Raw genomic sequence first — 22,847 nt, 5'->3', positions numbered from 1 at the left:
AAATAATATTTTTATAATATTTTATTCAACTTTCATTTTAACTCATATCATCTCATTATCCAAACGGCATCTTAGTGATCTTTAGCTGCTTACTTGAAGTAATTCAAATTTGTAATTTTTTTCTTTTGTCATGGACAAACGGAAAATAATAATTAAGTACCAACACAACAGATCACAGGACCCCCCAACATGCAAATTCTCCATTATAGACTATAGTTATATATACATGATGAATTAAGAAATGGACCGTCGAGCTAGTCCCTTATATAATTTTGTGGTTTGAAACCAAGAAAACGTCGATCATTGCTAGGGTAACTTTTAAGGTAGTCCAAAATAGTGTTGTGACAACATGATGCATGATCAGCTCCATAAAGAACCAAAGTAATTGTTGTTGAATTCTATTCATAGGTTGTAGGTAGGTGAATCTTGAAGTTCTTAACAAAAGGGATATGATCAGTGAGAGGAGGAAGAAATTAAGCAAGAGTAGTTGTGCAATAGGGTGGTTGGTTTTGAGAAATGGAGGGACAAGGCCATGACCCCGACAATGTTATATGCAGAATTCACATTTCACATAGTATTTAATATTACTGTTAACGAGTTGTGTTTATTTCTTTCCAAATTTAAGAAATGTTTAGAGCATAATATTGTAAAGAACCATAATCCAAATGGGAGAGAGGACTAATTGCAAGCTGTTGAGAGGGGAGGTGTAAGGGAGTGGAGAATGTAAAAAATAATCATATTGCATTGTCAAGATGCAGACAATATCTCATTTTTGTTGTCCATGATGGTATGTAATATTTGATATTATTTGATAATATCAAGCAGCTCCTTCATTCTTCACCACAATCTTATTTCTAGTTTGCATGAACTTTGCAGTAAGTGTGCAGTAAAGAGGAAGATTAGAGTGGTGGCAATAAAATCAGAAGCTCCGACAATAGAGCTTCAATTTGATGCAAAGCTATTGATCATTTCCCTCCATTGCGTTGTTTCATCATATTGCTAGCATGCATCTCTATTGCACTGGTGGTGAAGTCGGAGAAGGCGTATTCTACCACAGTTGAGTCTCCCACTAGGGAAACCGAAACCCCACTCCCCCAAGTTGAGCTACTCTTCTCACCCCATATTTGAGAAATTTAGGAACCAATACTGTATATATGTATAAGTTCTCAACATCATCCCATCCGTATACTATCTTACAGAGTAGAACTTCAACTCCTGATTAGCAATAGATGGGAGAAAATCCCCATTGAGTAGGAAAATGCTCAAGGCTTAGAGGAAAAGGAAAAATGTTTTACACTTAAACCTCATCTTTTGATCTGAGGGCAAGAAGGGTCCCCACCATCCAAATCCATACTTTGGGTAAGGTGCCCACCCATTTTTCTGGTTTCACAAATTGTAGATTGGCAGGATTAGAGGCTAATGCTTCTTCAAGACTATCTGATTCGAAGTTGCCTGATAAAACCCGGTCCAGTCGTAACTTCACGAACCTACCAAACCACACGATTGCTGTTTTTTTCATTTAAGGGTGTGATCTTCCCAATGCACTAAATTTATATATAATCAAATATAAAAATGTTATGCAATCATCATTACATAATCTAATTTGGTTTGACAGAGTCTCCAATTTTTATCATCAAAATAACAGAAAAGTTGAAAAAAATAAATGTCAGATGCCTAGCCCGTCAGGTTGTAACTGTCAATTGCTCACCTATAATGAGAAGGAAAAAGAAAAAGAAAACAACGGAGATATAATGCGTGGAAATTAAAACTAAGAATTTATACTGCAATAGTATATAGAACATCAAAATTATCTGGAGTCCAATGTCTACTTCAGGAAAAGCAAATCAAGAGAATGGCTAAAGTTTGTAGTGTGTAATATCCCTTGCAAGCACCTCCATGTTTGCTATGTTTGGTTTCAACAGACAACAACAACATATAAAGTACTGCAATTCTAGAACTTCAGCATTTTCAAGGATCCATGTAAGAGTTTTACAAAAGCACACACAAGGTAGGGAGAAAGAACAAAAATCAGAACTCATAATTAGCAGAAACTTGAGCAAGGGTGTTCTTACGTGATCCAAGGGCCATTGGTTGAAACAAGTGCAACAGCAGGTCTCCGCAATCTCTTAGTTATGTTAGAGAATTTATCCAAGAACTTGGGTTCAATCACGAGCCGGAAATCCTGCTCTTTATCACGATCTCCATAGTGACGAAGCCGCTCGGCCAAGAGCTTCTGGAAACGTTCCTCTTCATCCACCATAAATTTTGCATTTGTAACAACAAAAAAATATTTATTGGCTTGTTGATGTATGGAAATGTAAGAAAATGAGATTAAAGTGCTTACAATACAATACCCAATTCAAGTCAATGAAATGAATCACATATTTTAAGTCAGATGGTAGGTGCGCTACAAATAAGCACAGATTGAATTGGATCCTAGGGTAGGGAAAGAACAACAATCCATTATCGAAAGAAAGGGGGTTAAAGATTGGAGGGTAAGTAAATGATAGTTTTCCATCAAGCATTGCAAAGTTTTCCCTTATCCCTATTGGTTAGATGATGTTAAATAAGGTTAATCGAATTATCTTAATATGCAGAATTTTCACAAGGCCGGATCTTTGCTCATTTTACAACTTATGTCACTTTGCTGTAATTGCACATCTACGTCACTTAGAAGGCTACTAGAGTCTTCCAATAAATTCAACGCTTCAAGATCAAAAGATCTAAATGGTTTCTCTAAGAAATTGTAGAGAGAGAGTAGAGCTTTTCTTTTTATACATACGCTTTTTCTACACTTCTTAATTTAATATACTGAAATTCTTATTAAGAGTTTTCACATAAGAGGTTAATTAACTTCCCTGAAGTTAAGATGTAATAGTGGAGTGTTAATTAATAACTTCCCTACCCATGTGGACACAGCATGGATCATGGGGTACCCATTACCAACATCTCCAACTTGTCCACAATACATGTTATGCCTATTAACAATCTCTTCCTAATCTTTCAATCAATTATCCTTCATACAGAAAATGAAGCGCCGTGAGATCTAATGAGAAGGTATATGGTAGGAGTACTATATTAAGTCATCATCATACTAACATAGTACATCACTCAAAATATCTCATCTATGCTCCAGACCATTTGATCTCACTAGGTCAAGGGTCATGATAATACGCTTACATTACATAATATGCTCATGATTATATCAAGTCAAAGTGACATAATTGCTCGAGCTATGAGATATAAAATAATAAGTATGAATCCAAATAATCTTCCCTAGACATTTATGTCAATTCAATTAAACTTGACTGCTTTCTAGACATGCTCCAGGAGATCGTATCATTCGTGGTCCTAAGAAAACATGATAAAATAGCAACATCAATTTTTCATCTCATAACATAGTTCTAGAATCAAAGGCATATGAATAGATCATTTATTAATCCATTAGGGCTCACATAGTGATAGAGCAGGGACCCATCCAATCACTCTCTCATATGATCATCTATAATACATACAGTATGAAATTTATGTTACAATGGAACTCCCACTTAATTGGGTTTCTCATGTTCAAACGCCGTAGAAATCTTAGTTTAATCGGCGCAAAGGTGCTCTAGCTTGAGTTTATTAACACAGTCACTCATCTAGCACCTGCCTAAGATTTCACATTCTGCTTTAATTAGGCTTCATGAAGTTCTGCAAATACTTCATATACGACTCTTGTAAGTCTCATCTTAGCCAAGCTAAGGCAACATTTTTTAAATTTATCTTAAATGTTGCAAAAGTATTAAGATATTTACGAGCTCGTTTTCCAAGCTCCAAATTGATTTCACATTCCGCTTTAATCAGGCTTCATAAAGTTCTACAAATACTTGATATACGACTTTTGTAAGTCTTATCTTGGCCAAGCTAAGGCAACATTTTTTTAATTTATCTTAAATTCTCCAAAAGTATTAAGATATTTACTAGCTCGTTTTCCAAGCTCCAAAATAATCAATTTGTCTCATCTTGTTCACCATTCAAGCGCCAAGGTGATCATTCATATAAATGGTCTCATTTTTGCCTGTTGAAATCTTTATAATGTGTGGTTTTCATTTAGTATCAATTAATTAATAATATGAGATAAACACAATAATCTTACTACAATAGATACTGATAGTGTCAAATGTATAATAAAGTCTAAGATATCTTCAATACAACATATATCAAATCCGATGAAATCTCAAACACTGAACTTAAGTTTGAAAACATTTCTACTAGTAGCCTTAGTAAGAGGATTAGATTCTATCTTGCTAGTAGAGATATATTGTAGGATCACCTCACATCGCGCAACAACATCTCGAATGTAGTGAAATCGAATATCTATGTGTTTAGTTCTACCTTGGTATTTGGGATCCTCAGCATATGTCAAAATTGACATATTATCATTGTATATCTTAATGACTTCATTTGCAATACCTGTAACCTCTAGGCACTGAAAAAATCTCTTTAACCAAACAGTCTCTTATACAACTGTTAAACAAGCAACGTACTCTAACTCCATCATGGGCAAAGCAATGCAATGATTGTTTCTTGCTGCACCAAGAAATAGCTCCCCCACTATACATAAAAGCATAACTCATCGTGGATTTTCGCTCATCTTTGCCACTAGGCCAATCGACATCACTATAACCATTTAGTCTCATGTCTCCATCCTGATAGCAAAGAACGTGGTCTGCTATCTTACTAAGATATCGAAAAATTCTTTTAACTGTAAAGCAAATATCAGGTTGTGTATACAATATAGCGTACATAAGACTTCCAATTGCATTTGCATAAGGAACTCTGGTCCTTTCTTTCTTTTCCACATTATTCTTAGGGTAATGTTCTAGACTCGAAATATAACTCTTCTCAATTGGTGTGTCTATGGGTTTAGAGTTGTGCATACAAAATCCTTCTAGAATTTTCTTATGTAAGTCTCTTGAGACAAACCAAAAAACTTCCTGGATCAATCTCTTGAAATTGTAATTCTTAACACATAATTTGCTTCGCCCATGTCTTTAATCTCAAAAGTAAAGGACAACCACTCTTTTGTGGCAACAAATATCTCCATATCATTTCTAGCTAACAATATGTCATCAACCTACAAAAACAAAACTAGAAAATTCCTCCTTGTACGTTTGACGTACATACAATGGTCTTCTTCTAACATCTCAAAGCCAATTGATGTAATGGCCTCATGAAATATGAAGTATCACTGTTTAGATGATTGCTTAAGGCCATAAATGAAATGTTTCAGTTGGCATACTTTACGCTCTTGTCCCTCAACATCAAAACCAACAGATTGATCCATATAGATCTGCTCGTCTAGTTTTCCATTGATAAATGCAGTTTTCACATCTATTTAGAAAATTTGAAAATCTAGATGTACACTATAGCTAGAATAAGGCAATTGGAAGCAAATCACAAGACATGTGAGAATGTTTCTACATAATCTATACCATCTCTCTGGGTATAACCCTTCACCATGAGTTGGGCTTCATACTTGTCAATTGATCCATTTGCTTGACGCTTAATTTTTTTAAAACCCATTTTTTAATAGATTTTCGCCCATGTGGAAAATCAACTAACTCTCAAACTTGGTTCTTTGGAATAGAATTCATCACATCTCTCATAGCAGCTAACCAATTATTTGAAGCAGGTAAACTTAATGCTTCCTCATAAGAAAAAGGTTCATCAAAGTCACATGGAGCACACATGAAAGATTTCTCTTTGATCTCAAAATGACGACTATCTCAATAAGAAGAAGGTTCTGACTTGCTTTCCTACTTTCTCATCCCTTAGCACAAGATTATTTGCCACTCCAACAAATCTCCTATGTTACTTGCACTTTTTAGTTTGGGTAACAAGAAGAGTATTTTGGTGCGCATCTATGTACTTTGTCTCTAGCTCCAAATGGCAAGACACATTAGCAAAAGTTTTAATATTCTTAATGTGTGTCAAAACGAGCTTATTTGCTCCCATGTTGACTCGAACAAAGTTAATATTACAACAGTAACTTATTGTTACGAATCAAGGCAGATACTGTCCTCAAATGCTCAGTCATTGTATGTTTAGGGTCCATAACATACTGCTCAAACCTTAAAGTGAGAGCACGGAGTCTAGTAGCCGATTTCTCCTATAGACAATTTTCAGGTGGTTTCACATATCTTGGGCAATTGGGCAATTCTCAAACTCCCCAATAAGATCATTGTGCATGCTACTAAGCATGGTAAAGCGCACGCACTGATCTTTCTTTGCCCAACCCTGATAGGCTTCCATATCACGATGATGTTGGGAAGTATTACATTCCTCAGGTTGTATCATAAGGTGAGATAAATTTTCAAGGACTTCTTGTTCATTAAGCAGATATTGGATTTTCCTATGCCACATGTCATAGTTGGTCTCATCTAGTTTCTCTTCTTTAGTAACGTCAACGACTACGTTCTTAGTGGTCATTATTCATACATTCATTGCGCGAGATTGACATTAGCACACATTTAATTTTATTCCAAAATTTAATTGGACCATGAAATTCCTTCCTACGTAATGAGATCGAAAATTTCACGAAAAGCTAACAATCATTTCCCACTATATAAGTCCAAATATTATATCTAACTAATTTTGAATAAAATTTATAGAGGAGTTTTTTAAAAAAAAAAAAAACTTAAAACCCATGCACATATACTCCATTCATAAAATATGGAAAATCCATAATCATTGTGGTAAATACATTGCGCATAGGCTCCACCCAAAACCTCATTAGTAATTTGGTACATCATGTTAAGGTGACTTTAAAGTATATTGATATACGTGAAATACATCCCATTACATGGCCACAATAATAAAATTACATTGCCAATATTACATTTCCAAATAAAATCCTACTACAAAACTTCTAGGAAAATAATAAATAAAAAGAGATGACACGTCATTGATATACTTATAAGCTACATCTTATCCATTTGCATAAAAATAAATACATACATTACACATGAGCTTAACAAATTAACAATGTCAACTCGATCTATCTTAATAAAAAAAAATGAGCTCAGACATCCAATCATAATGGCATGCATAGTGGTTCAATGGATAGAAAACTTACATTCTGAACTAATGAGAAGGGTTTAATAGGTCATCAAATCTATGGAGACATATTCAATATAAACATGCATTTAACAATAATTCAATAGATGCATCCATAACTAATTTATATAAATATTCATATAACACAGAATAAGTGGACTTGAGGAAGCTGTATGACTAGTGTTCAAATTTGTTTTAAGCACATTATTAAAAATAATTTAAAAAATATTTTTCTACTCTCGGCCTAAAAAAGAAATATGAACCAACTTTAGACGCCAACACAAGAGTACACGTGCAATACATGACAAGAATTGGACACTGAAAGCAGCCACACGTGCCACCACTCTCCTTTTATGCTTGTGGGCTTCATTTTGGCTCTAGATGTTGTCTTGCCTCTGCTTCACTTGCCACGGTGGAGAGTGTAGATCACCTCCAAAACTCAAGGTTTTTTCTGACATCCAAACACAGATTTGAGTCATCTTAATGTGTATGTGTATCAATAAAATGAGCAAACACGCACCCCAAGTGTAAGGGTGGATCACACTCTTCGTAGCCGAGAGTAGGATTGGTAAAAAAAAATATTGTTCATCGTCTTCTCCCTCAGCCCAAATTTATAGTTTTTTCTTGATTTCGACCACTTATTTTCAATCGGTCATAACTTACTTATACTAAGTCAGAGTTAAGCATATGATATTTCAAATCAAAGCTCAAGAACCCAAATTTCTAACCGTATAAAATTTATGTCCAGAAAATAAGATTTGGTGGTTAAAAATTAGTTCAAAGTCACGATCCAAACATGAACTTTAAAATTAGGGTTTTATATTTCTTCTTCTATATACAACAAAATTTTACCATATTTAAGAGAAATGTTTATGACATGATAAGGAATGTTTTTATGTGGATAATTCAATCTTAAACATGTTATACCATAGTCTCTAATGAAAAATCTGAAACATAAACAATCATGGCATATTATAAATTACATGCTTTTAAACCTATTCCAAAGCATCAAATAACATGTAATCGTGTTCATAAAGGCGAAAGCAAGCAGCATAGGCTCTGATACCAATTTTAATTAAGGTTAATCGAATTACCTTAAGGAGCAAAGTTTCCACAATGCCGGATCTTTGCTCGTCTTACAACCTAAGTCACTTTGTTGTGATTACACATCTACGTCACTTAGAAAGCAACTAGACTCTCCCAATAAATTTCACGCTTCAAGATCAAAATATCTATATGGTTTTTCTAAGAAATTGTAGAGAGAGAGGAGAGCTTTTCTTTTAATATGTACACTTTTTCCACACTTCTTAATTTATTGTACATAAAACTCTTATTTAAAGAGTTTTCACATGAGGGGATTAATTAACTTCTCTAAAGCTAAGTGGTAGTGGTGGGAGAGTTAATTAATAACTTTCTCACTCATGTGGACGCCACATGGGTTATAGGTTATCCACTACCAACAGATGAAAAACGTTGCATTATACCAAAGAAAGACAATGAGATTGACTACCTAGTAAATACCCAAAAGAGCAAACGAGTTGATGGGGCTGAAAAATTATGGTTGGATCGAACATGGTGATCTGCACATGTACATATATGAAAAATCCAAAAAAATAAAAATAAATAAAAACAAGCCGAGTGAAAGCTAGTACAGGTATCAATTCATCAACAAGCAAGCACGACTACATACATACATACACTGATTGTTAGGAATTTAGACTTCCTAAATTCACCCACAGGATCCACCATTTGGTGAAATATGAAGAAAAATAGATAAATAATAACAATACAAGAATTTACGTGGAAACTCCCAAACAAGAGAAAAACCACCAGACCCAAAGAAGAAAATACATTATGTGAAAAATTATTACAATTATACAATTTTTCTCCTCCCCCCAAATGACACCCACAAAGCTTTTCCGTTAACAAAACTTTAACTCTCATCTCTTTTCTTTTTACAAAAAAAGGCTAATAGATGAATTTTACTAGAGTCACAAATTACTAATTAAGCTTATGAGTTAGTGTGATTAACTAAGAGGCAAAGCACCCTATTTATAGGCCTTGAGGCCTCATCCTCACTTTTCTCCCACCGGTGTGGGATTCACAAAAGGAGCAAAATTCCAGCAATCTTCACCTTGCGACTTTGGCTAATCCCACAGCCATGTTCCACCGCAATGAGATCTTCATAGCTTCCGCTATCATGCTCCATCATAAAAGCATACCCACTTAGAATAAACTAACTCCAAGTATTTCAATTTCGACCTATGTCGAAAATAACCTTGCTGATAATTATGGTGAAACTTCCACATTTGGCTTTCCTGGAAATTCATCAGCCATCAATATGAATTTCCATCACACACCATGCATTAATGCCAAACCAATGCTTGTATGCAAACTTGTGAACCCACTAACATTAACACATCCTCTATCATGACAACTTTGAAAATTAGCGGCATGCCAAGAGAATGTACATGTCCCTTTTCAAAAGACATTATCTTCCATGGAGAGAGACACAACACAACGTTAGTTTCATTACCAGTATCTCTATTTACTGACTTGAAGCTACTTGCCGAACCTACTCCTGCTCTTGGACAATTTTTCATGACGTGCCGAGATTGTCCACACTTCCAGCAAACTACTTTCATCTTCATGGAGTTCTTTTTCTTCCCATTACCAGCTATTACCAATGCTAAGTTCTCAGGTGGACTATTTCTTCCATCACCTAATCTTTTCTATTCAGAAAAGAGTTTACTGGTAACCTCTAAAAAACTTATTTTCACATTCCCATATATCAAAATGGGCTTCATATGCTCATAGGAAGGTGAAAAAGACCAGATGAGCCTCAAAGCTTGATCCTCATCATTAATTTTAACTCCAATAGATTCTAACTTAGAGACAATGCTATTGAGAACACTAAAATGATTTGAAATAGTCATACATTCACTCATCCACAGTGTATGAAATTGCTCATTCAGGTACACCCGATTTGAGACGCCCTTCATCTGATACAACTCTTCGACATTTTCCCAGAGTTCATTTGCCATAGATATTCCATGTACATTTGCAAGAATATTCTTGAATAGGCATAAACGTATCGCACTTGCTGTTCTCAAATCCAGATCGTCCCAATGTTTATTGCTCATTACAGATATGCTCTTTATTTCACCAGTCACGCTCTGCTGACTTCAAGGGTTGGTCTACCCTTCAACGCCTTGTCTGATCCTGACTGAATCAAAATATCCTTGACTTGAACTTGCCACAAACCAAAATTGATTCTCCCATCAAATTTCTCCACCTCAAATTTGATAGGATTTGTAACCTAACTTCCTGACATTGCTTCGATGATTTTTACCGTAGAAATGAATGGTACTCACTAAGTAAGTTCCCAAGAAAGATTATTCTTTTCTAGATAGAACTTCAAGGTTCCCAGGAAAGATTGGAGGGTCACAATGTACACATTTTAAATTTTCAATCTCCTAGATAGAACCTCCTTAGATAGTACGAATCCACTCTACCACATCAAAGCTCCACCACCAAAAAGAACCTAGTGGCTCTGATACCACTTGTTAGGAATTTGGACCTCCTAAATTCACCCCCCAGGATCCACCATTTGGTGAAATATGAAGAAAAATAGAGAAATAATAACAACACAAGAATTTACGTAAAAACTCCCAAACATGAGAAAAACCATCAGACCTAGAGAAGAAAATACACTATGTGAAAAATTATTACAGTCACAATTTTTTTCTCACCCCAAATGACACCCACAAAGCTTCCCTGCTAACAAAACTTTAACTCTCATCTCTTTCATTTTTACAAGAAAATGTTAATAGAAGAATTTTACTAGAGTCACAAGTTACTTATTAAGCTTATGAGTTTGTATAATTAACTAAGAGGTCAAGCACTCTATTTATAGGTCTTGAGGCCTCATCCTCACTTTTCTCCCATCGGTGTGGGATTCACAAAATGAGCAAAATCCCAACACTTATGTGAAGGTAAAAGAAGAAATATTTTTGGCGGCATTGGAGGAATTGATGTGGTCGGAATCAACGGCGGCAACAACAATCTTAACAGATGAGGTGGATGAGAAGGAGGACAAGTCGCAACGAACATCGAGATTACCAAACGTGGACACCAATTCCAATCGCGAGCGACGATGATGATAATGGCCAGGGCAATTGCCTACAATGGCTTTGATAATAGCTATAGAGGCACCACCAACGCCAACAGCACAGTGGATTTATCATTTGGGTTGAAGTGGCCACGCCTAACATATTTTTCCAAAGAATGATAACAGTTATGGTTGTTGTGCATTAGTTGATTATTAAAAAAATTATTTTTTATCTAAATTTATATTTTTTTAAAAGAATATATTATACTTGCACAATCCATAATTATAAATATCTTTTCTCTATTATAATTTTTACACTATCCTCCTTAGCCCTCATCTGCCTTTCCAACACTTTTGCCTCGAGGAATAAACCAATTAGCGAAGAAAAATCATAGAATCTTATCCAGCAGTTATCTATTCTTGCTTTTAATAAAAAGTTAAGAAAATGAAATAATCAAATTTAAGAAGTTGGGAAAATAAATAATTTTACTAAGAATTATAATATAAATATTTAAGCGTAAATGTATTTTTATAATAAAAATACAAAAATGATTTTAAAAAATAAATAAATAATTTATATATTATTAAACAGTTATGCAAAGTTGTAAAAATAGAAAAAATAGTTTAAAAATAAATACTTGTAGTAAAATTCATTTTAATTATAAATAGAAACAAAATATTAACATTTTTTATAAAAAATTATATTTACAATTATAAGATGCACAAGTCTCATATACTTTCTTTAAAAAATGATAAATAAATTTAAGATTGATATAAAAATTTATTTATTTTTAATAGTAAACTCCACATTTTTGAAAGGAAGTGCGCATGACTTACATGCCTTAAAATTATAAATATCATTTGAATCTTACAAATCAAAATTATGTCATATATTAGAATATCATATTTCTCTAAAAACTCAATCTAGCATTACTTTATTTTATGTAAAATGCTAGGATGACTTTCAAATACGGCCACACATATATTTTATTTTTTTTAATAATTATGGACGTGACTATTAGTGAATTTATCTATTTTTTATTTAATAATTAAGAATTTTTAAAAAAGATCATTTATACTAATGTGTATATTTAAGATGTGCATTTAGTATGCAAGTCGTGCTGCATCCACTTAGAGTGTAGCCGAAGGATGAGTCTTGATAGGACTTTTGGCTTTTTTTTTTTTTTTTCATTCATTTTTTTATATTCTTATGCATTTTAAAAAAATTATAATAGTATTTAAAAATACTTTCCTAATTACTAAATAAATAAAAATATATAGACTACATTTCCCTTAGGATGCACCTAACATTATAATTGTTCTTATTTTATACGGCTTCTAGAGAGCCCTCTTCTGGATGATTCGTCAATATAAACCCAGTTGGCGTAGAGCAGGTAGAAGTGTGTACTGCTGCAGGCGTTGACGTCTGTCACTTCCAGACCAAGCTGCTTCATCAAGAGGGCTCCGACCAATCTCCTCCGTCATCAAGGCAAGTGGTCATTTCGTTCTTTTTAGTACTTATTTCCCTGTTTCCTCATCGTCCACTTCAATCTCTACATATATATATATATACATATATATATATATTATATGAAGTTCTTTAATCTGCAAAATGGACACAGATGTCTTTGGAATCCTACACGTTCGGGCCTCACAAAATATCCCACACGGGAGTATTCTTCACCACTCATCTTTCCTTTGCCATGGTTAATCTCCGCCCTGTCTCTCCTGGTATGCGTCTCCCCACCTCTTATTTGCCCAATAGAAAAAGAAAAGCTAGAAAATGCGGCGACCTTTACGTCTTTGAGAAAACAGGAAAAGGAAAAGATGATCTTTGTAATGATGCAAGTTAATCATTATGATTACTCATCTAGTGCTATGTAAAAATCCAATTTAGAATCTGTGTACTCAATGACTACAATAATGGGTTGGGTTCAGTACTTGTATGCTCTTAACTTCAACAAAGGGAGAAGGCTTCAGAAGCGTGTCTTTCTTATAATCTAAGCCTAGATCATACAATTGCCCATGAATTACATACTGTTCTACAATCATGTCATGTGGATTTATTGATTTCCTTTTCTATATCATGTATTTGTGTGCTTCACACTAGATTCATTGCTTACTGCAATCTTTTGGCCTTTAATTTTAATTTCAGCGGATCCTCTCTTCATACTTGTGTGTTAATTTGTTGTGGCCCGTGGAGGGGTGCTAGTGAAATGGTAGGATAGCCCAGAAACTGCATCACAAGGTGCAGTTTTATGAGGAAAGGCATAATATAGTTAGTTCTATAGATCAAAAGGCGCTTGTGGTCTTTGCCCGTTTTGCTTTTGGTGAATTTCTTTTGTACTGTTCTTATATTTTGAATGACCAACTATTCTTCTCTTGCTGTGATGTGATTCTCTTTTCCTTTGCAGGTCATATCCTTTCCTCCTCAACAGTGAATGTTATGTTGGGATTGATTTTGGAATCATTTTATTGCCTTTGTTTTGTTTCAAAAATAAGAGTAGTGATACACATACGTATAATTTTACATATAATATTATAAGTATTGAGTGACAGTTCTATTTTATCATTATTTCCTGTTTTAATTCAAATTTTAAATTTCAAATTTTAAAATTTTTAATAGCTAATACATCAGCATATATAATTATCATTATATAAGTAAAGTATAGATAGTATTTTCTAAAACTAAAGTACAATCACCTTGAATTTGATGCAATATGTTGTCATCTGGTACTGTGCAGTACATGCATTCAAGGATGCTATGTGCGAAGCATTTTCTCCTGCAGAATCTTGATTGAGAGGGACATCTTTGTGACTGAGCATATGACACCCATTCATGTACACACAAGGGCTGCTGTCTTGAGATTCAGCAACCTTTTATAATGATGAAATTCATGGGTCTAACTCATCTCATAAAACCGGTTGTATAAGAGAGGATTGCTCATTGCTTATAAACATGCCCAAGACCTTGTCCACAGTCAATGTGGGATTATTCCTCAACACTCTCCCTCACGTGCAGGCCAGTATTTTTTCTGGTCCTTGTCACGGGGTAAGTAGTGTAGGCCCACATTCGTCCTGTGGCAGGCTCTGATACCATGATGAAATTCATGGGCCTAACTCATCTCATAAAACCGGTTGTATAAAAGAGGATTGCTCATTGCTTATAAACATGCCCAAGACCTTGTCCACAGTCAATGTGGGATTATTCCTCAACATATAACATCCAATGACTGCCAAGCTTTGCCAGATTTCGTACACACCGTTCACTCCAATGCTAGAACCCAAATCTTAGAAACCTAAATCACTTGTCCCAAGTAAGGCTTGCATTAAGATCACAAATGTAAAAATACCATTCCCACTACTCTTGATGTGTACCGTTCACGGCTACTGTTATGGGTACAATTCAAATAGCTTTGTCCTACATCACACGAGGGGTACTTGTGGCAGTAATGGAGAATATAGTTCAATGTGTTTATTGCTATAGGATATTGACCAAATCCTTTGGGTACACCTACTGTAAGATGTGAAATTACTATTTATTCCAAAAATTTAAGTTAGTAGAAGAGGCAGATTTAAATATTTGTTATATTCTTAACACTCGATCCCTCTCACGTATGGACTAGACTCATTCTCAATAAGTGAGTCTAACACGTAGAATATTTAATTAAATGAGTTAAAGTTTAAAGTCAAGATTCAAGTTCAAGACCTCCGCTATGATACCATGTAAGCTTTCAGAAAAATTGGTGATTTCACACCTACAACTCACTGGATATGATTGATCAAAGGCATAAATCATCCATCTTCATCTCTACAATGCTAGACCTGCATCACTACTTATTATGATCACCACTTAAAATTGTACATGCTGCTATGCACCCCAGAATTCAAATTGAGAGTTTTACATGTCAAATATTTGGATTTTGAGGTATTTTGTTGTGGACCTGTAATCTTATCATGTGGTTCAATATTCAAGGTTGACTTGACATTATGTACATGTTCTCATATGTTCAAGGCGTGAGGTTAAGCGTGTTGCTGATCTCACTGCTGATGAGATTTGTGATTTATGGCTCACAGCACAAAAGGTTGGTGGTATGCTTGAGTGCTACCACAAAGCATCATCTCTCACATTTACAATCCAAGTAAGATGGTTGTTATTTACTAGAATATCAGTTACTATCCTTCTTTTATATCCCTCTTGCTATTGTAGAATATCAGTTACTATCCATCTTGATGGTCGTCATGTTGATTTCTTAGAGAAAAACCAAGATCAAATACAAGTTAGATTCCAAAATTTAAGGGTGTGTTTAGGATACAACTTCATGTAATTATTGCTTAAAGTTAAACTCTTAGTTACATGTTTTCAAACTTTTTCCAGTTTTCTAGAATTATGTGATTATGTGTTAAAGTCACTGACCAATATTATAGCAAACATCAATGGTTAAGTTTAAAACTGTGGTGTTTGATGACAGACAGCTAGCACTTCATGTTCATTTTTTCACACCCCAAGTCACCACTCCTGAGTAATGATGTATTTTTAGGTCATTTGAAACTAAATGCATTATCGACTTTGTTTGAACCTTAGGATGGACCCCAGTCAGGACAGACAGTACCCCATGTTCACATCCACATCGTGCCAAGGAAAGGTGGTGACTTTGAGAAGAATGATAAGATCTATGATGCTGTAAGATGGAAACTTTCTTCACTGCTTACTACTATTGGTTTTTATGTTTGTTTTAACCTTTTACTTGAATATTTACATTTTTCTGCTTATTAACATGGTTTAGATAAACGAAAAGGAGCAAGAATTAAAGAAAAATCTTGACTTAGATCAGGAAAGAAGGGACAGAAGCCTTGAGGAGATGTCACAAGAGGCAGATGAATACAGAAAGATCTTGTAAATTTTCCTTTTTATCGGCCAGAAACTTCTGCAGGTTATCTTTTCCGCATAAAGTTCATGTTAAATAATAATAATAATAATAATAAATTTATGCGTGATTATCTTGGTAACTTGACCTTATTTGAATTGTAAAAGGAAAACTTTTTTTCCTTTTTTTCTGAAAGGAAAATATATTTGTCTACCTGATGTCTAATGATCGGTGGAGATTGATATTCCTTTGCTATAAGATGATATATTCTTATCGTTTCCATTTGTGCAGATTTGATGTTCTCATCTAGGATAATTATATAATCATACTACTGTTAAATTCATAGTCAAATGGTTAATTGTTCAAATTTGTGATGAACATTTGTTTGGGAAATTGGAAAGTAGGTTTGGGGGAAAACTCTGTCAACAAAGTCGTAACTAATCTCGAAGGTGCACAGACTATTGACAAGGATTTTATCCCAAGTGTATCTTAAGTAATTAAATAAGATGATCTCTCGGTCTAATGGTCTCTAAAAATTATTTGCATTCAAAAATTTAAACCTTAGACCTAAAGGTCTTACCATTTGAGCCAATTTCTAGGAATTCTCTCGTCATAAAATAAATGTGTCCAATCGATCCATCTAGAAAGATAAAGTTTCTTTAAGAAAATGGATTGAAGAAAACATAATTCGAATAATTAAAAAAAAAAAGATAATTTCTTTTATATTTGTTTGAACAAAGAACTAGCAAGCATACGTAAATGTAGTTTACATTTGCTAAAAGAGCGGTGTCATCCTGCAGCTCAAAATAGCTCGCTCTATTTTACCACTAGGCCAAAATCATCATTTTATTTTCTATTTTTTAATTTTTTTTATTCATATTTTTTTTATCAATTTTAAACATTTTTAAAAAATATAAAAAAAAAATTATTAGTCACTTCCTTAATTATTAAGTAAAAAAATTAAAATGCATGAGGTGTCAAAATTAGGAGGCAAGTTGAATGGGCAAAATAGTATTTTTCTTGCTTAAATTCCAGATCTAAAAACAATAATTTCTTCGCTTTATTTTAGGCATTGTCACGGCCATTACATGGTTACAATGACATAGATAATTTCTAATAGATAATGATAATACTTATTTATTACTCTTTTTGTATTTGATTTTTTTAATTTTTAATTTTATTTAATAATTAAAAAAGTGACTATTATTAAAATTATATATTTTTTTAATTTTTTCTTAATGATTAAGGATGTTAAAAAAATACTTAAAAGAAAATAATAAAAAAATAAAAAAATAAAAAATTTTAAATATACTATAAATAATAAATGGATAGTAAGGATGTACTAACTCTATCACAACCAATTTCTAATATTTAATTACTAGAGTTTAGGCAGGTAATTTTTTTAACCGTTAAAACCTAATAAATCGGAATTTTCACCCCTTACGAAATAAAAAAAATAAAATCTGAAAATAATCATTTCTTTTAACTCAATCTCTAAATTATCAAAATTAAACTATTAATTTAATAACTATCCGATCGACAGTAAAAAACACAACACACCATTTAATTTTCTTTCTAAGATTAGTACTATATATGAAATTGATAGTACAGTATAAATATAATTTTTCAAAGAAATTAAAAAAAGAAAAGAAATAGTGAGTATGTTTTTAAGAGTAATGCTGAAATATATTTTTATTCATTTTAAATAATGTCACGTTAATAAAATGGGAATAAAAATCTAATTTATGCTTGTAAATAAATATAATTTCTAATCTTTTCTCAAATTTTAATTAAAAAAAATCAGACACATTATTAGAGCAATAGAGGTTAAAAACAGGTTAATTACGGTTAAAAGCATAATTTAAATTTATTTTTTTTATTTCTCAAAAAACAAAAAGGACATAGCTTAGCGGTTCCGTCACTTCCTCCTCACCTTCCTAGTTCCTTCCATAATTTACTGCTTCTCTTGGCCTTTCGCATTGTCCGATGGCGGGTCACTCTCTGGTCCATCTATCCTTTTGGGGTCCTTACCAGTTCATTAAGATAACGCCAACGGTTTCTGACTCATAAATTATGCATACCGACCGTATTTTATTTTATTTTATTTATTTTTTCTGGGAGATTTGGGAAGGGATATCGAGCTGATTGGTTTTGGTATCTTTTGGGATTTTTGCGTTTTGTTCGAGAAAACAGTCGTGGGTTATGTTTTAGCGATCGTCTGAAAGCCTTTGGTTGGCGATTTGTTTGTAAATGCGTTATCTACTGTTCAGTTTCCCCTGTATCCGTGTTTGGGTGCGTGTCTCCGCGTAAAGGAGGTGTTGTGACTTCTGGGTGCGTGTGTACGAGAGAAAGCGATTGCCCAGCAAAACAATAATCTTATATTGAGGTGGGGGCTTTAGATAAGGATCGAAGAAACAAGAGAAAGAAGAAGAAAAGATGTGGAGGCGATGGTGGAGTGGCGGTGCAGTGAAGCAGAGCGTGTCGGTGGTTTTCGGCCAATTCAATGGGAGGAAGATCAAGCCTCCAAATCCTTCTCAAATTCTGGGATTGAGGGCTATTGTTCCTGCGTCATCTTTATGGTTGAGGACCTCATCGACGTCGCCGCCGCCGCCGCCGCCGCTGTTGTGTGTTGATTCAAACACTGGCGGTAGTAGTGTCATATCGTTCGAGGAGGCGAAGAAGGTAATGAGACTGGTGAATGTGGAGGAGCTGAAGAGGAAATTGGGTACGGAAGGGAAGGAGGTTATCAGCTATTCGGAGCTTCTGGACGCCTGCAAAAGCATGGGTGTCGCCAGATCCCTCGAGGAGGCCGCTGCTTTCGCCCGAGTCCTCGACGAGGCAGGTGTTATCCTTCTCTTCCGTCACAAGGTCTACCTTCATCCCGATAAAGTAAGTTCTTTTCCATCTTTTATCCTACTATAATATTCTCTTGTGGGCAGTTTTCTTTCCTGATTTTATATTACAGGGGGAGCGGCAGATTGGGTTGAGATAGAGAATTTTGTATTTTATTTAAAAATTTAAAATGTTATATTTTAATATTATTATTATTTTAAAAGTTGAAAAAATTATATTGAAATTTAAAAAAATTAAATTATTTATTATATTTTATATAAAAATTTAAAAAATATGTGTAACGATTAGTCGAGAATTTATGTTTATCTCAACCCCAAACCTGCCCGACAAAACACCAAAAAGTTCATTTCTTTTTCTACTTTCCTTAAGAGGGAACATCAAGATCCTTCTTAAAAGGGTGGTGGCGGACAAGTTTGGGTTTGGAAGCAATGGGTGAAGATTGCGATCCTCCTTTTGTTCGACTTTGATTTTATTGTTCCCTTCTCTATCCCATATACTGTTTGCCCCATATAGCTTTCAGGGGTGAATTGGAATTCAAAGTGCACCCTATTTGCTGCTTTAGCGATTGATGAAGATACCCCATTTACTGCCATAGCGTTCTAGTATTTATCTTCGTCCAACCTCAGAGTGAAAGTTCGTCCAATTTTCTCTTAATTTGCATCGTCCCAAATTCTACTAGGTCCATAAAACTGGAAGGTTTATATTGTATCTGCAATTAAAGTTGAGCTTGGTGTATTTCAAGTACTTGGATTTTTTACTCACTTCCCTGACTTGCATCCTAATCTTTGGTATCTAAAATACGTATAAAGGCCGTATCTATCAGCACAGATGCATGAGATGATAAGCATTTTTCAAAACTTTAGGAGGCTTTGCCCCTTGCATTTTCCCCCCTCTTAATTGCATTCCGCCATGTTTTATATTCACTTGGTTGGGTTTAATTATGTGAAGTTTCTTAGTCTTCCCTCGTCATTATGAATATAATGAGTTTCCTTAAATATTTATGGAGTTCCTGTATGTGCCTTTTGTCTCTTGATCCCCTAAAATCTAATGGAAACCTTGAGGCTTGATTAAATATATGTTTTTGTTATTCTAAGAGTTTAGAAAAATTGAAGTATTTGTTTTGGAGTCGTATTAGCATATGATTATTCAATGTTTGATTGGATTGAAGGCATCATGACATTAATGTGATGATCTATGTATAAACGAGGCATAAAGGAAGCATGCTTTATAGTGCTGGACATTTAGGAAATTTCATGATAACAAATGAAATTTCTGAAGGTTCTGGGCATTTTGAAGCTATATCTGAAGGTGGAATATATACAATGAAATTCCGTGTTGAGTGCTCTCTGCTAATCTGCATACTATATTAAATCGTTAACCAAACCTGTATTGGCCAGGAGCAGTTTGAATTGCTAACTTCCAAGTGTTTGCCCCTTTTCTTATTAGTTAGCTGTGGACATCGGTTTTGAAAAAGAACTGGAAGTATAGTTTGAGCAAGTGACAGGGGTCTTTCCACAATACATTTTGGTCGTCTATGTTGAGATTCCTTGGATTATTAACCCCCAATCATATTAACTGGTATTGCTCCACCTCATTCTTATTTGTTTAGATGGTGGATCTGGTCAGAAGAGCAGTGCCCCTTGCTCTGACTTCCGAAGATGATCCCATGAGGGATGAGTTAAAGAGGCTTCAGGAGAAGAAAGAAGAAATCGATGTGCTGGCACATAAGCAGGTCAGGCGCATCCTCTGGACTGGGTTGGGGATTGCTGTGGTACAAGTCGGACTCTTTTTCCGGCTTACATTCTGGGAATACTCATGGGACGTAATGGAACCCATTGCATTTTTTTCAACAACCACTGGTATAGTCATAGGTTATGCCTACTTCCTGTTCACTTCAAGAGACCCCTCGTACCAAGACCTGATGAAGAGGCTCTTTCTCGCAAGGCAGAGGAAACTAATTAAGAAGCGTGATTTTAATTGTCAAAGATACAAGGAGTTAGAAAATAAGTGCAAAACATCTCTTCATGCCACTGCCTCTATTAAAAATCGGGTGGGACTGGAACTGGAACTGGACGATGCCTTACACAGGGACTAACATTTTCTGGAGGAGTTTATCGGCGGATCAAGATCTCTTTTAAGTTCTTACACGTACTTGATAGACTCAAGCGAAAGAAAGACACATGAAATGAAATGGGTCCTGCAACTTTTATTGCTGCTAGTGTGGATTTTAAAGACAACATTAAATGCGTGATGAATGTTGTGGGTTTCATTTCATGTGTTCATCTCTTACTTGAGACATGAGATCTTTTTCGTAGCGTCCTGTTTAATTGGAGTTTTTTTACTGCAATGATCTGGTCCCTCTTGTTTTCAAGCAGGGTACCTATATTTAGGACTAGTTTGTTTTCTGAGGTCTCACTACAGCTGAGATGAATTAAATTAAAATTTTTTGAATTTTATGTAAATAGTATTGAGATGAAATTATTTTTAAAAATATCTATTTATTTATAGAGATGAGATAAAAAAAAAAAAATTTTATACTTTTTTGTAGTAATTGAGATGAATTGAGGACCACCAGTAACTTTATGCACGTGAAACGGTCCTATGGACGAACCCCATGTATTGGGCCTATTGGCTGTCAAGCCCCCTCCCGAATGAAACAAAAGTCCTTCCGTGTCAATATTTTTTAGCAATGTTTTGAATATCATTTTTGTGGTTGTTTTAGTTGAGGTATTGAAATGAAATATATTAATATAAATATCGTTTTGGATATTATTTTGAGATAGTTTATATATAATAAATTAATTATATATATAAATTATATTTTAAAATAACATTAATACAAATCTTAAAAAGTTAAAATATATATTTATAAAACTCAATAATATTTCTAAGTTTTCAATCCAATTATTTAAAAATAATAATTATTCATCTTCATCACGAAAATGAAAGTATGGATTTGATTTTCAGTTCTCAAGAAAATTGAATTAAAAAAAATAGTCTTCAGATGTGAGAATTTGAATGAAAATTATAAAACAATCAAAATTTTTACATTAATTATAAAAAAAAAAATTTGGCCGGCACACTGAAAACTCGCCGATATTGACCGAAACGCACCGGTATGGTTGGTATTTAACCCAGTATAAAACACATATAATTGTTGTACCGGTCACTATCCCAGTACAATAAATACTAGTCGGTACGATACAAAATTTAAAACATTACTTTCAAGTCTGATTTCACAACAAAAATTACATATATGCTTGCGTTTTTTTTTTTTTTTTAGTTTTTCCCAATGGAGATAGAAGTGAATAAGCTAGGTGTGCGAATCCTAATAATTATTTAAATATTTATCATTAATTCATATCAAATATGAAATAATAAAAAATAAAAAATTATATAACGTTATTAAACAAGAATGAATTAATAAAATAAATTTTATATTCTAAAATAATTGGGTAATATGGGGTAATATAACATTAAACTTTATTATTCAACTCACAAGTGGATAACATATTGAGTAAGTTAAAATATCCGTTTATAATAATGCATACACACAAAAGCTACTACTTTTTGAGGTAGTTAATTAATTATATAATAACGCAAGTTAAATGAGAAATAACACATATTACTATTCTTCTTAAAAAATACACCACATCCAATAATTATGTTCAAAGCGTAGTATATAGTACCAATATTAAATATTCTAAAACATATACAATAAATTTAAGCAAACAAGTACACCACTAAAATACGTAAACAAAATGACACATACACCACTACTTTTAATTAGATGTTCAACGGTCACCCTTATTTTCCCACATAGCTATGGCAATTTCGTCTCTTATTGCCATCATAGCTTCTACTACTTCAATCATCATTTCAAAACGACCAAATGGCCCCGCCTCGTCATTAAC

The 22,847-nt window shown here is 33.9% G+C and overlaps 2 protein-coding genes across 3 annotated transcripts; both read left to right on the top strand.

The window, feature by feature from the left end:
• Positions 1 to 12,552: 12,552 nt before the first annotated feature.
• Positions 12,553 to 16,222, top strand: LOC108986800 (bifunctional bis(5'-adenosyl)-triphosphatase/adenylylsulfatase FHIT-like). 2 transcript variants are annotated; one of them, XM_018959558.2, is made up of 5 exons: positions 12,553 to 12,701; positions 12,835 to 12,943; positions 15,290 to 15,354; positions 15,798 to 15,896; positions 16,000 to 16,222. In XM_018959558.2, exons 2-5 carry the CDS (start codon positions 12,835 to 12,837, stop codon positions 16,111 to 16,113), a joined length of 387 nt encoding a protein of 128 aa, XP_018815103.1. In that variant the 5' UTR covers positions 12,553 to 12,701; the 3' UTR covers positions 16,114 to 16,222. The 2 variants fall into 2 exon arrangements, with proteins under 2 accessions (XP_018815103.1, XP_018815102.1); XM_018959557.2 differs by having other exon boundaries at positions 12,557 to 12,701; positions 12,835 to 12,945; positions 15,208 to 15,354.
• Positions 16,223 to 18,016: 1,794 nt separating this feature from the next.
• Positions 18,017 to 21,389, top strand: LOC108986799 (calcium uniporter protein 6, mitochondrial-like). The gene is made up of 2 exons (XM_018959556.2): positions 18,017 to 18,969; positions 20,543 to 21,389. Exons 1-2 carry the CDS (start codon positions 18,517 to 18,519, stop codon positions 21,026 to 21,028), a joined length of 939 nt encoding a protein of 312 aa, XP_018815101.1. The 5' UTR covers positions 18,017 to 18,516; the 3' UTR covers positions 21,029 to 21,389.
• The last annotated feature ends 1,458 nt before the right edge of the window (positions 21,390 to 22,847 follow it).

This window comes from Juglans regia, chromosome 5 (assembly GCF_001411555.2).
Source record: "Juglans regia cultivar Chandler chromosome 5, Walnut 2.0, whole genome shotgun sequence".
In the NCBI taxonomy this organism is placed as follows: domain Eukaryota; kingdom Viridiplantae; phylum Streptophyta; class Magnoliopsida; order Fagales; family Juglandaceae; genus Juglans; species Juglans regia.
Note: the sequence above shows the minus strand (reverse complement) of the source record. Positions and strands in the feature narration are given on the sequence as shown.